This window comes from Zosterops lateralis, assembly GCF_965231275.1.
Source record: "Zosterops lateralis genome assembly, chromosome: 1".
Taxonomy (NCBI): Eukaryota; Metazoa; Chordata; class Aves; order Passeriformes; family Zosteropidae; genus Zosterops; species Zosterops lateralis.
In genome coordinates this window covers 9,754,544-9,769,620 of record NC_139762.1, presented here as the reverse complement: position 1 = coordinate 9,769,620, position 15,077 = coordinate 9,754,544, and the positions used below count along the sequence as shown (strand labels likewise).

The window sequence follows — 15,077 nt, the reverse complement described above, 5'->3', positions numbered from 1 at the left end:
AGCAAGCAGAATATATTACATTTAACAATTTGATTAAAAAATAAATTTTCCCAACAGGGACAGATCAATTGCTATCAAAGGCAATTGGGAGGCACCATAAGTAAATGGCCCATTGGACATCAGAGGCAAGTCTGGCTACAGAAACAGGGCTGACAACTCCAACGCAGGTAGATCACAGATGCACATTCCAGAGAAGAAAGCACTTCCCTTCTCCACCCAATTTAAGGTCATTCCCTGCCTGCCAGAATAAAGTTAACACAAACACCAAAGCATTTAGAAAAATGGCAATTTAATGTGTAGAGGTAAGGTGACAACAGAAACAAAGCATTTACAGTGTTACAGGAAGAAATGTCCCTAATTTTTTTTAAATAACCAAATGAAAAATGTGACTAAACTCTTAAGGGAGGTATTCTCTTCTTAAGACTCGTATTGATGATATTGTTTATGCCTAGAAAAATCTGATTAACACAAGTGATTTGGCAACTCCAATTCTAAAGCTGTGAAAAACAAGCTAAAAAAGCCATAAAATTGTGCTGTGATCTCTAAACCCAATATAATTGGGCAAAGACAGATCTTCAAGTTGCTTTGCTACAGCTTTGAATCCAACTGAAGATCTTTTCCTGACCCACAGTCAGGGAATCAATTCACAGAATTAGCAAATAACTTCCAACACTTTAAGAAAAAAGTTGATTTCTTCCCCAACTGACTCACCAGTGCTTGTGCCATCTAGTGGCCCCTTTCTTCAGGTGAGTACCATGGTTCCTTATTAAAAGCCTTTAGTTAAGGCTGCTTCTTTTATTACTTTAAATGAACAGCTAGAATTTGCAATGCAGAACACCACTGCTGACAAGTGTCACAGAAGAGAAGTTGACCCTCTTCTCCAGATACCAACTGTCAACATAAAGCACTTATACCAAAAAAGGACATGACAAAACTACATTTTCCCTTTCTTCGAAAAGGCCTTTATCCCCTTCAATTAAACCTCTAATTAGCACATAGAGCAAAGTAACTGTTTACATTAAAAAATGGATCCTTTGGAGTAACACAGCTCTCCTCATTCTCAATTTTTCCCGTCTAAAAGAGCCCAGCTCAGTTTTTCTGTATGTTTTATTAGAGAAAAACATAACTATAGCTTCAATTTGGGTTCTTTTGCCTCTAAAGCCTTGGTTGCGAGTTCCACTCTCTCTTTTAACAAGCTAGCTTCTTCAGCACTCTTTTGGGCTTGTGCATGTTTTAGTAAGAAGTGGGTAAGGAAGAGTTTCAAGCCTTCCCGCAGCATTCCCAGTTTGGGGTTGTCAGATACCCTGTAAAGATACAGATCAAAAATATTATTTAGTCTTCTCTCATCTCAGAAGTTTCTTAATTTTATCATCTTCTTCAAATAGATCTGTAGAAAAAAATACAACCTATAAAAGAAGTTTTATTGAAGAAGCTTTCAAATTACCAAGTCTACCTTGATTTGGCAAACAGCCCAAACACACAACATACAACTGGCCTCAACACTAAAATGGAATATTGCAGCCTCAGGCTTGCTTTGTAAACAATTACATTACAGAAAAGAATAAAGCAAACACCGTGTTCAAGCTTCCTTGTGTTGCTGCATGACAGCTGAAACATCACCACCTAATTATTTCTAACTTTATGTACATTGCAAGTCTTATCCATTCAAGTCCTAAGCATCTCTAAGGGTGGAAGTTTCCCAGCCCTTCCAGGCAACTCTGTCCCATATCAAAAATAAGATTTTTCAGAAAATATTGATTAAAAAAAAGTAAAAATACCACATTAAATATATATTATAAATATATAATACCCATTAAAAATACCACAAATATTTGCCTCATTAATATCACTTTCTTTTTCCTTCTTATAATACATCCTAGCAATGACTGGTAGCAGAGTGAATCCCACTGCACACAGGTGGTACAGCAATAAGGGAAACAGGGAATTACAGAGCTCTGCTCATGAAAATCCTATGACCAAAATGAATATCTGGAAGCCTTCTTTTGTACAACAGAGTTGCATCTCTATCAGAGCCTGCACCAACACACATAGGACACAGCTGCCCCCTCAGCCAGGAAGAGCTCACATTTTAAGGGATGGAGGACTGATGTGTGGGAAAAGGCACAGTGCAATTCCAAACAAAATAAACAAACTTCTTATCTTCTTAATTACTACTCAACAAGGGATCTCTGGAGATGAGGTCACTTACCTCATAAAAATGTCAGTAATTTCTTCCTCATCTGCTTTGGTTAACAGTGTGCTTAATACCTGTCGTAGGAAACGGACTTTGGGTTTGTCCAATTCACTGAATTCAATCACCTGGCAGACAGACAGAGAGGGAGAATTAGATTAATGCAAGTATTTCAAACAGCTGATCTTCTCTCCTAAATGAAGAACTTTCAGCATACCAACTGGCCTCTGCATATACTGAACCTTGAGTTTAGCACAGAATAATTACCTGAGAAGGCTGCCTCCAAAAGCCAATCAATAATGGAAGCAAAGAGGCTTCTAAGGAATAAAAGTCTACTGATACCAGAATACCAGATGTCCTTTCTCAATTAGATAAATACTTTGTAAGTACCTGGGACAATCCATTTAATTGCCTGTTTAATACATTCCAGTTACTTTTCTAATAGAATTCTAAGGACTCTCCATTCTGAAATCCAAGAAATCTACTCAGCACTTTCTCGTCTAATAAAAACAACATCAGCTAAAAACCATAGCACAAAAACCACTGGCAAAGCCTGCTAATGAAGGGGCCTCGGTTCCAACTCTGGATACACTAAAGGAAATAATCTCACAACTGCTCTAAATAAAGAAATGTAGACTTGCTCTATGTCTGGGTCACCACAGGTTCCCTTCCCCAAATGACAGCATTACCATAATCAATCAATTGGAACAATTTGGTAATTTAAAAAAAACCCTTTGTCTTAGCATAATCAGCTAAAGTACCAGATAGGTAACAGAGAAAATACACTTTCCATAGAACTAGAAAATGCAGGGAAAACACAAAAGGATTTGAAAATAAAACACACCAACCTTGAGAACTGAAAGTGGCAGTGATTTTGTCCTTATTAAATGAGCCAGCAGTGAAACCAAGTTGGAGATGGCAGCAGCTGACTGGTTTTCTAAGTCTCTGATTTTGTCCCAAATACTAAACTGAAATGTCATCTAGGGGTCAAAGGTAAAAAAAAAAATCCAACAAATCAAGTGGCTGCTTAAATGAGTAACAACATAACAAACATTTTGACCTTCTATTCTTTATAAGCCCTCTTTAATTAACAGAAATGCTTGATCAGACTGTTCCAATTATTTTAAAATGCATAAAACAGAAGGAGAAAAACATTCAGCATTTGATTTCCTATTCAGATCTGACCATGAGTATGTCTCACTGAATGCTTAGCCATACCAGCAGAATTTTTCCTTGGGATCAGGATCCTAACAGACATGCATCCCTTCTCAGATACTCAGTAACTGTCTTCCTAACCACAATCAGGACAAAAACAATGAAGCAACAGATTTGTCTTTACCTGAAATCGTCTTTCATATCCACAAAACTTGCTGGCCAAAAATGCATAGAAGGGGTTGAATGTCTTCTCCTGTAAGCAGCAGTAAAGGATGACATGAACTATTTCTCTCTCCTGCTGGTCTTTCAGTCCAAGCCTAAAATTTAGCAAGAAATTGAGAATCATTTTGTAAGGAAAAACTTGCTGACACAAAGTAAGAGCTACAGTCAACATCTGAGAGTTGTTGACTGTACTGATACTTTAAAATATCTCCAAACATCACATGAAATTTTACTAGTTACAAAGTACCTATGAAGTCTTTAAAACTCCTAATGGACTCCAACGTTTAAGAGTGTTGGCTAAACAAGTATCCTGCTATGACACTGAGGAAATGCTGAAGCATTATGGGTGTTAAAAGAAGAGATGCAAAAGTAAGACCTCAAGAAACAGAAGTGGAATGATAAAAGTATTATCATTGCCCAGGGAAGGAAAGGTATCCCACTCCATGTTTGCAGCTCTCCATGAACAGAAGAGAGAGCACAGAGGTACCAGCAGTAGCACTGCACCTACAGATACCACTACAAGGTTTAAATAGTGAAACAAAGGCTAAACAGTGAAACAAGAACTGTAGGGTCCCATTGTGATAATTTCATATGATATCCCATATGTGATACCTTGATCCTGCTTGTACTTATGGTCATGGGAGGAAAAACAGCCTTTGGATCAGTGTAAGCTTATTTGGAGAAACATTTCCAGGGCCCTTCACTTTTGTGGTACTTAGTAGGGATAAGAAAACATTCCTAGATATTTTTCTTACTTGGTGATACAAATTTTTTAATCCCTGGGTCAAATCCATGCTATATGATACTTGAAATTCATTTTTGTTTGATAGTAGCCTAAGAGGATACAGTCAGTGATTACAAAGAACCTTTAAAAACCCAAAAAGCCTGGAGAAAACAGTATCTATATCTATCTATCTGTCTATCTTGGCTGCCTCAGTATGAAGGCCAAGGACTGAGCAGCCTTCCCACTCCAACAGCTAACCAGTGTAAAAGAGGGCTGAGACACTCTGGCATGGAATGGTGACTAACTCACAATGCACCTGGTCTGTGGATAATATGATTTAACTTCCAAATGCTGCCAAATGCTTGGCAGCATTAAAACCAATTAAAATGAAAAATGCATCATATTAGAATCTGAAAAAGATTAAAAGAAAAATCTTCTCATTGATTCAATTTCAAGTTTCATGGGCTTTAGTACAACTCAAGAGTACTTTCTAACCAAGTGACTCCACTGGAACTTGCCCTACTGTCTGTAGAGTACTTGGTCATTATTTGATGCCAATATCCCTCCTTTGTACACACCTCCGGACATCTGCATTGCATGTGACCACAGACACACCAGATTAACAGAGAAAACATTGCTGTTGAGCCCAAACTCCCTGGAATTTAAAGTTTTACAGTAGGAAAATCTGGGATGATTTCTAGGCTAATGAGCAGTAAAAATTTAGAAGTCTGCTTTCCAAAAGGAGCCAGTACTGGAAGTGCTGTTCTGTGTCATAACCCACCTGTTCTCCCATCAGCCAAGTTCCATCTGATTTCAGAGCAATAAAAGGTTTTTTTAAAAGTATACAGGTTTTCAGCTATCAGATTTACATTTAATAGACGACTTGGGAAGTTACAATGCAATCACTAGGTTGCAATCCTCCTTTTCCTTGTTCATCATCACTCCTATCATGACTTGCTTATTTAGGAAATGCTCATGTTGCCAAAGTTGTAACCACGTGACAACATTTGGATATTCAATTTTCTTCTTACCTTCACTTCTTCACAGAACTAGAATTCCTAAACATCTAAAATTTAAGAGTCCTCACTGCTGGGCTTCACCATGGACCCGTATAGATTTCATAAGCCTGATATTCTTTGATAAAAAATGTGAAACCACCTCACTGAAGCAATTATTCATGAGTTACAGTATTCCCAGGGACTTGTCTATTTTGATCCTGCTGTAAATGGGATAATTGCCTCTGAAGCAGGTTATTTGTCACCAGCAGAATCCTGCCTCCAAGTAGGTTAGTTATCATCAGCGGAAGCCCAAGACTATCACTGCCTTCAGATTAAAAAGAGCAACTCTTAAATCCCCTTTGAAAAGTTCAAATTATATTAGTAGATACACTCACTTTGGTAGACACTTGCTATCCTGAATTATGCATCTCACTCCAACAGGACAGCTGAGCCTTTCATGAGTGGCTCAGTATTTTCTGAGATGTGAAGTTTCTTGATTTCTTTTTGTCTACAAAGTAACTTCAAAACTTGCCTCTCCATCAAAATTAAGCAGCATTCATTCTCTCTCCTGATAGAAACTGTGGTTTGTGAAAAAGGTGTGGCCTTTCAGTATCCACTCTCATTCTCAGCTTTTTGTCACCAGTGATGTTCTCAGCCCTCTCTCTTCACTGACACCTCTGCAATCATTGAGCCACTTCAGGGAGCTGTTCTGGCTTTAAACTACTTTCATTTGCAGTAGAGATGAAAGGGACTAGAAAAACTATAGCAGCCTGGATTTCAAATAGATTAAATTATCCTTTAACCACACCTCAACTCTGCCACAGAACTAGCAGCAGATGAATCAACAAGAGCAGTTAAAATATTTTTATAGGCTCTTCCTCAGGAGACTGACATCAAACATATAAATACAAATTCCCATACACTCTGGAACACATGTTCACACTGAAGTTAATTCCTTCACTGACAATTATGTGTACTTTCCATTATACTCTGCCAGATGTGGGCAGATTTAAGAATTCCTCTCTTTGAGTTTGCTGTATAAACATCAGCACCAACACACACCAGTCAGCCTGCAGAGAGATTTTCTGCCAACCCTGTATGTATTCAGATTTGTGTACTAGCTTAAATAGCACAGATGAGAGTCAAGTCCAATTTGCAAATTGAGCTGCCAGGTCTTGGCAAGAGCTGCAGCAGCAGCTAATTTCTTTTAATTGAACAGACCATATTAAGATATTGGAATGACTCCATCACAGTCTTAAGTCCAAGCTGTGTTTTGCAGAAGTGGCATTTAATCAAATATTAGTTGACTTTATTACTAAGTCTGTTTTGGTTCAGTAAGCAAATTAAATAATTGCATGCCATCCTGGTAAGACAATATCCTTGAGTTACAAGGCTGAGACAGAAAAGTTCAGACCTGAGCTCTCCCCTCCCAGTTCCTGCAGTTTTACAATTAATATTCTGACAAACACAAGGAATAGCTTAGTTTGAGCTCTTCCTTGATCACATCTTCTGAAGAGCTGCTCATCAAGGGGAGAGAATTGGTCTTAATGTGAAGCAAACTCAAAGCTAATAAATTCTGCAAGAGGGAAGTGGAGGTGCTAGAACACTACCAGGTCATGCAAGTATGGACAGAGATGGCTTAACAAGGTGGCAAGAACTCAAAGAAGGGGCAGTAGTACAGAAATCACAGCAATTCAGCAAAAAACCCAAGAGATGTTCTGCAGTGGATCTTCTGTAAGGAAAGAAGCTTCTGTAAGGAAACAAACCTGCAGCAGCCTTCCATCCACTCTACTGGGATACACAGCTCCAATGCAAAAAGACACAGGTTCCTTACATCAAAACATGTTGCAAAGCACAGTTACAGCCAGGAGTGACAACAAGAGGAGCTATTCCTTTCCTCTGTCTGCCAGTCAGTTCTTCCTGCCCCATTAATCTTTACACCAGGTCCCTTCCCCTACCCTTTTACCCTATGTGGACCCCTAGCTATGCACTTCTTTTAATTGCATTATCAACTGAATATTCTTAAGCCCAGAGTAGAGATGCTGTATTTACAACCTATTTTTAGTTCTGTGCTGATTTCTATACTGGGCTGTACTTACTTCAGAAGTTTTTCAAAGGCATCCATGAAGTCTTCACTTGTCATCAAGACACAAAAAATACTTCTCCTGATATCAGTGTTCATTCTCAGCTTACGAGCAAGCTCCATTATTTTTGAACTCACCTGAAAATAAAGTTATATGCTATTTTATTTATGTTTGCCTTAAAAAAAGTTATTTCTGCACAGCCGTAAATAACAGCATCAGTGAAGCTCTCCAGTAAACAGTGAATCACCAAGCCAAAGGTCCTGAGCTTTTGTCCAGAGGCAGAGGCATCATCAGGAGCTTTTTCAACTATGGAAATACATTTTAATCTACTTTAATTGTGCCAATTAATTTTAATACGTGCTTCTTTAGCATAAGTAATTCACCATGACTAGCTCATCCCTTTACTTTTGGAATCAGCTTGGATATATGCCACAGACAGACACCACAACTTATCAGAATTCCTACTAGCAAATCCACTGTTGAATCAAGTTTCTTCTTTCACCTTAGCAAATCCATAGGATAAGTGATACCATAATTGTAGTAATGGCTCTTACGAAGCACGTGAGTTTTAAATGTTTTAAATCTTTTAAAAAACCTGAGAGCAGAATTTACAGTCCAAAAGCTCGGTCTTACAATAGCATGAGAATGTTTTTTTGGTGGGCTCTGAATGAACTTATTGACACATATGAAAAATCTTCAAGAGATCACAAACACACTTAGACTTATAATTTGGATTTACCTTTCCTACATGCAGCTTTTGCTGAGCCTGGCTTTTTGTATCACTGATCATTGGTGCTCCAGTCCAGGATGATCCCACGATCCACCAGCGACCGACCTGGTCAGCACTGAGGAGAGACTCCAGGGACACGCGGAGCTGAGTGTCTTTTCCTGAACCACTGCTGTGAACCTGGAGCAACAAAAAAATAAAAACCAACACAAAAGCTTTTATTTGAAACTTTTTTTCCCTTTTATTACAGAAAACAACAAATACTTTAATTACTTAAAATTAATTTTAAACAAAAACTTTAAACATATAAGTTCATATCTCCATAAAGGTCTTCCCATGTTTCCTTCTCAACCTTTGTTTCAATCAGCAACCTGAAAAGAATTTACAAGTTTCACATATGCTGTAATTTTTTAAATGCATAAAGTTGCATAAATCTACACGTAGAAGCTCTTGGGTTTTTTATTTCAAAAGAGAGATACTAATCTAAAAAGCAGACATCTTCCAATCACAAATTCGATTAGAATTCAGAGGATGCTGACATTGCAGCATCTTACAATCTGGTCATGATTTTCCTTTTGGACACCTGTGACTACATAAAACGATACAATAAACTGCCTTATGTGTTGTACAGCTCAAATAACAAAAAAATTAAACTCTGAACAAAATAAGAATTTTCAACAACAGAGTCTAAAAGTGTATCAGAAGGGCTGCAAAAATTTAAAAGAGGAAATTCTACAGAACTAGGCTACCTAGCTTGTTTTTGCCTGGCCTCTTATCCTGATATGCACATCCTGCACTGATAAACTACTTTCACCCCTTTTATCCTGGGGTGTTCTAGACAAACTGCTCATCCTGTCAAAAAAACAAAAACAAAACAAAACAACTCCAAAACATACCCTCAACAAAAAAATCCCCAAGAAGGCTGACCTCCAATACAAATAATTACTCCTGGATTAAGAATAACAAGGCTACACCAGCCAAGAGAGTTCTCACCAGTGATCTCTGCAATTTGCGGAGTCTTTCAACTGGTTCAGGATCATACCCAGGAATCTTACGCATGTCGTTGTTCCTGAGTGCCAGCATAGTCTCCAGCATAAACCGAACCTATTGGGAAAATAAACAGTTCCATGGATTCTGAGCTGGGGGTTTATTAAATAAAGTAGAAGAGTGTACTTTGAAATTACTATTCTGTGAGAATAAGCAGCTCAGCTGGCAATATACACCAAAATTTAAGTACAACATATTTACTTTAACCCCTATTACCTTAATTTGTGTACAAGCTTCATCTGCTAAACAGCATGGCCTCAGTGACCACTTTTTGAAGTGTACAAAGTATCATGAAACAGAAAAACTGTCCACTGCATAAGACACACACCAGTCCTGTCCCACCCATCACGAGCATTTTGGTGTCTGTGTCCTAAGAACTAATGCAGAAAGACAGACAAGAAGAATGCAAATAACAGAATATCACACTTACGGCAATTTAGAACCTGAATAGAATGTAGCAGAAAATGTTTCTGTAAACTATGTATCCAAGTACTTATTACAGGCTGTTGAGAATATAAAATTTTTAGAACAAACATACCCTAGTCTGATCCTGGAATTTCTTCTCTGCTGCGTTTGCTTTCCTCTGGGCTTCAGTGATCAGTTCTTTCAAAGCCAATGCATCATCTTTTCTTAAGGAAAAGCCCACATTTTTCAGAAGAAACAAAATCAGCTCAATCTCTTTTTCAGTGAAAGTACTAACAAGCTTTTTCAGAATATCAAAGATCAGCAGGCAATGAACCACATGGAAGTTATACAGATGAGCAATCAAGGCAAGCAGATTTTCACATTCTTTCCCTTCAGCATCACTTTTACAGAGTTCATCAAATTTCTTCACCACAGCTTCCAAAAAGTGAGCACCAACCTGGCAACAATTCCATTGAGGGGGGAAAAAAAAAATCCAGCAGTTAACTGTAAGTAGATTTTACAGACATCTGTAAAATTCATTTTTGGGTCATTGCCACTGTTAGTTTTAAAGAAACATTGTTGCTCCTCTCAATCAACATAGATGTTCTACATTTACATACACAAATATCTAAGTGGTGTGACATTTTTGTAGAAGTCTATGTTATTTACACCTCATATTTGATATCCAGTTGCCTTTTAAAGCCTGTGCAAGCAAAACAAGTATTATGAACCTATAGTACACATACATCAACATTTATTTACATAATATTCATGGACACATATTAGCATCTTTCCAGCTGCCAGACCAGCATGCTGTTGCTGCAAGTCATTCATCCAGGAAAAGCTGTGTGTCAAAAAGCAAATGCATTCCTGAGTTCAGTATTCCAGAACAAAATCCTTAATAAGAGGATAAAAAATAATATTGCAAAAAAAATCCCCAAAATACCAAGTTTTCACAGTTGCTGAGCATAAGGTGAAGCTGCTTTTGAAGTGGGGATAGTTCTTAGACGTTTGTCAGTGGTACAGCTGGGAAAAGAAATTTCGGAATATATTTATTTCTGAAGAGAGAACTGATGCTAAAGGCTGGGATTAGAAAGTCTATAGGCTCTAAAACATAGGGAGGTAATGAATACATTGCTGCTAAATAAGACCCTCAGCCATTATTATTGAGCTAAAATCTGTGGACCTTAGGAAAACTAAGTCCCAACAGCAGTATTGACTTGCATTACAAGCCTTGACCAGCTAAAGTGTTAACTATCCAATGGCAGCGCAAATTTATAAACACAGGCCAACTTCTGCAGTGCTCAACCTAATCCTCAGTGCAGCTGTACCATCACACTTTCATATAATGCATATTGTACATTTATTTTACAGAAACACTGTATCTGCAGTAGGAAGTGCCTTTCAAGCAGCAAAGAAGGACCAAAAAAAAGTTTCATGCCAAGTCTACATGGAGAAAGCTGCTGTAATTGCATCCATCTGATATTTAATATGGTTTCAGGGCCAGCATTCAGGCCACTGTATGACAAACTGAAAAACCTGCATTAATACATCTTTTGCATTGAGACGTGGGGGGAAGAAAAAAGAGTAATCTAATAGGAACATACTGCTGAAACAACTCTGTTTCCTGACAGACATTCACTGAAATTAGCTAAAATCTTCCCTTCAGCATCAGCATCAGGAGCTTCAGCATCAGCTTGGGCAAGATGGATTTTGCCTCATCCATCAGGCTTAAAAACACAAACCAAAATCCCCTCCAAAAATTAGCATGTTTTTTGAAGTTTTTTCATATTCCACACTGTAACTATTTAATACTGCTGATGATTTGCATGATTTGCTTAGAAAATAAGTTTATCTACCATTGTAAAAGGATTCCTGTAGTTATAACATTTTTCTTATCTAGATATTCATAGTTCAAAACCAATACCCTCATGTATCCATGAGAACAGAAACAGATTAGTGTAACTAAAGGGAAGAGGAGCTGAAGGTAAGAAATTTTTGATTACTGAGTGCGGAAACATTTTTATGAAAAAATGATGCTTTTATAACTGACCAGTGGTAACTCACAGAGGAAATAAAATCAGATAAAGCAATGTACTTAGACCCTTTCACTTGTGGGAGCCTTGCAAATAAGCCACAAAATACTGATGAAACTCAACTAAAGTTACTTGTTAGTGCCACACAGTTAAAAATTACAAGGCAATTCAAACAAAACATCAAGGAAAACACTCTACAATATGTATTATTACACAGAATTTGTCCCAAGCACAAGAATTACCTCAATTCCTACATTGTGATGAAGGATGCTGACCAGAAGGACGTGCTCCATCAGGAGCCTTGCAGGCATGGCAACTGCAGTGACACAGGCGTTCATGAGAATGTCTGTCAGAGTGTCGTTCATGTCCTTCCTGCTGTTGGCCATGTAGAGCTCCTCCATCTGTCCACTGATGGAGGACAAATTTGGTTCACTCAGCCTATGGGAAAACAAAATCCAGTGTTGACTCTTTCTTCTCCTTATATGGTTCCACAATTTTGAGTTCACCCAACAAACAATCATTCTTTTTGGAGAAGTTAGTTTGACTTAAGAAGATTGATAAGATGACTGGAAGGGACCTTTTGTAGTTTTCTGTGTTTACTAAACTAAAAAAGTATAGTACATTTAATTCTAGGGTAGTTTAAAAAAATTACATGTAAAAACAGTTAACAACAACTGTCAATCTGCTTACTGTCACACTGAACAGATTTATTACAAAAAGAGACTGGTTTTAGCAGTTTTAACTGTGGCACATCACGGTTTTTGAAGAAATTAAGTATGAAAATAATTTATACTTTAACACATATGGTATTTCAAATGACTGAACAAACTCTAGTCTATGTTTTACAGGTAACAGATGAAAATTGCCAATAGATTTCTGATTCAAAAAATACACTAAGAGGGAAATGAATGTTAATTATTTTTTCTATTCTGCAGTACTTTAACCTAGGAAGGGTCGCTCCTCCTCAGTTGTAATGTTGGAGAAATTTAATTTATTAGAAAAACCCAAAACAAACCCAAACCTGTTTTCTTCTCAGGTTTTTTTTTTGTTTGTTTTTTTTTTGTTTGTTTGTTTTTTTTTAGTAAGCATACTCCAACTGACACTTAGTGAATTATACCTAGCACTTGCAGGCAACTGCTGTGTGGAATCCAGCCCAATTCTAAATTTATTTTCTACATTCTTCAACATATAGAATGACTAACTTTGAAGAATTTATACCAATAAAGATAATTATTTTTAACAATAGCAGACATGATTGCCAACTTAAAATCAGTTTGTGAAGAGAAAAGTCCCATCCTTGCCACCCAGGCTTGAATGATGAGCATTGTCACATTAATCCAGAAAGATTAATGACTTATTACACTACCTATTAATGAGGCCATTCACCATTTTCTTCAGTCTTCCCAATTCTTCTCTTTTCTTGTCATCTAGTGTCTCCTGTGCTTTCCTTATTTGTGGAGGAACATACTTTGTAGCACCATGATTATCACTCTTACCAGGAAAACAAGAAAACAAGGTATCAGATGAGACCAGTATTTTAAACACTCGAACACAAAAATATATTTCTATTTAAGATTAAAGTACCAAACTTTTAGTTAAGGATATATCTTACCATCTAATAATCAATGCCAAAGGAACAACACAAAGAAAAGAAGCAGGCAAAAAATTACCCTTTATGACAAACTTGATGACAGCAAAGCCCCTCTTCCCTTTCTTTAAGTTACGGTTATTAACACCTGACATCTTAAGTCTTGGTTTTACTCAAGTTTTATCAGCGACAGTTTAAGTTTAGGCCCATGAGGGCTGAATGGCCTGTGTGATCTCCTCTGCTCCACCCATTCAACATGACCTAATTCTGGCCGAACCTCTGAGATCTTTCATAAGTAACGTCAGTGTGTAACGCTGTTAATTCCAACACAAGCTGTCTTTGCAGAAGCGCATGATCATATTCTTACACTAATGCCAGGGCAGCTTCTTTTATTTGCGGATTTCACACACAGCTCCCACACGCCTTGTGCTGTAGGGTATTATCTGCCACCAGCCTGACTCGGGAACTGTCCCCTCCACGTCTAACAAGCGTCCCTGGGACCCGGCAGACCCCTCAAGTGAACACTGTCCCTGGGCCCGGCTCTTGTGAACCAGGACAACACTCCACGCGGCCCGGCTGGACACAGCAAACACCTGGGCTTAGAGCGGCGACGGGACTCAGCTCTGTGTTGGTTCAGCTTGCGGGATGTGCTTGAGGAAGGTCTGCGCTGTCTGAGGCGAACATCCTACCTCTGCCTCCTCGTCCTCTTCCTCCTCCTCGCTGTGCTCTAACACTCCGCTGTCTTCGGGGGAAGAGCTCTCCTCGGCGGGGTCTGAGGCGTCTTCCTCAGCCTCCTCGTCCTCACCATCCTCATCATCCTCGTTGTCCTCCTCGTCTTCATCACCCTCCTCGTCCTCATCATCCTCATCCTTTTCCTTCTCCGGGGGGCGCTCCCTTGGCCTCGGCTCGGTCTCCTTCTGCTCCTCCTCGTCGCTGCTCTCGCAGAGCTGGCTGAGCCCGGCCCGAGTGCCCAGCGCTCCCAGCACGTACCCCAGCCCGTCCCGCAGGAAACTCTGCGGCAGCCGCTCGGCCCCGGGCCCCTCCTGCTTCTTGCGCCGCTTCCCGAGCCCCAGCTGCCGCTCCAGCCGCCGGATCTCCTTGTCCTCCTCCTCGTTGGCTTCAAGCAGGGCCCGTTTCCGCGCCGAGGCGGCTGCGGCGGCCGATGGGGCCTCAACGGCCGCCGATGTCGGTGCCGACACCAGCCTGGGCCGCGGCTTCCCAGCGGCGGGCGAAGCCGGGGCGCCGGGGCGGGCGGCAGGAGCCGGCTTGGCCGGAGTGGTCTTGGCCCGATCCGGCTTGGCCGAAGCGGGTTTGGCCGCGGCGGGCTTGCCCGGAACGGGCTTGGCCTGAGCCGGCTTGACCGGAGCGGGCTTGGCCGGGGCGGTGGGAGCCTCCACCAACTCCCCGCGCTGGAGTCGGCGGCGGCGGCTCCGCTTTAGTCTGCGCTTCTCCTTCCTGGCGTCCCGGCGGCTCCTGCGGTTGTACTTCTCCGAGTCTTTGAGCAGGGCCACCGGCGGCTGGTCGCCGGCCGCCTGCACGTAGTCCTGCACCGCCTGCCGCAGCCGATCCAGTTTCCTGCCGCGGCGGGCGCGGGCCCCCCGCTTCATCCCGCCCGCGGCCACACCGCGCCTGGGCGCCGCCATCTTGGAGAGGGGCCGGGCCGCCGCTTCCGCCGCGCGGCCGCCATGCCGGGCACAGCGCCCCCTGCTGGGCGCGGGCGGCTCTGAGGGGACGGGGCCCTCCTGGGGCGCTGCATGAAAAGCGCTCGGTCTGTACAGATCCCCTCGTTTGTGCGTAGTATTTAAGAATCAGAGAATAAATTAGGTTGGAAAAGACCTCTGAGATCATCGAGTCCAACCTGTGACCGAATGTAGTGGTGTGGTTTTGGTTTTATCAGTTT

General features: G+C 40.4%; 1 protein-coding gene across 1 annotated transcript; it reads right to left on the bottom strand.

Annotated features, from left to right (window-relative positions):
• Positions 1-289: 289 nt before the first annotated feature.
• NOM1 (nucleolar protein with MIF4G domain 1) lies at positions 290-14,820 on the bottom strand (the record flags this gene model as incomplete). Its single annotated transcript, XM_083878861.1, has 11 exons — positions 290-1,304; positions 2,210-2,319; positions 3,040-3,171; positions 3,531-3,663; positions 7,390-7,511; positions 8,114-8,281; positions 9,095-9,205; positions 9,687-10,010; positions 11,832-12,027; positions 12,956-13,080; positions 13,867-14,820. The coding sequence occupies 11 exons, from the start codon at positions 14,818-14,820 to the stop codon at positions 1,127-1,129; spliced, it is 2,553 nt and encodes an 850-aa protein (XP_083734987.1). The 3' UTR covers positions 290-1,126.
• Between the last annotated feature and the right edge of the window lie 257 nt (positions 14,821-15,077).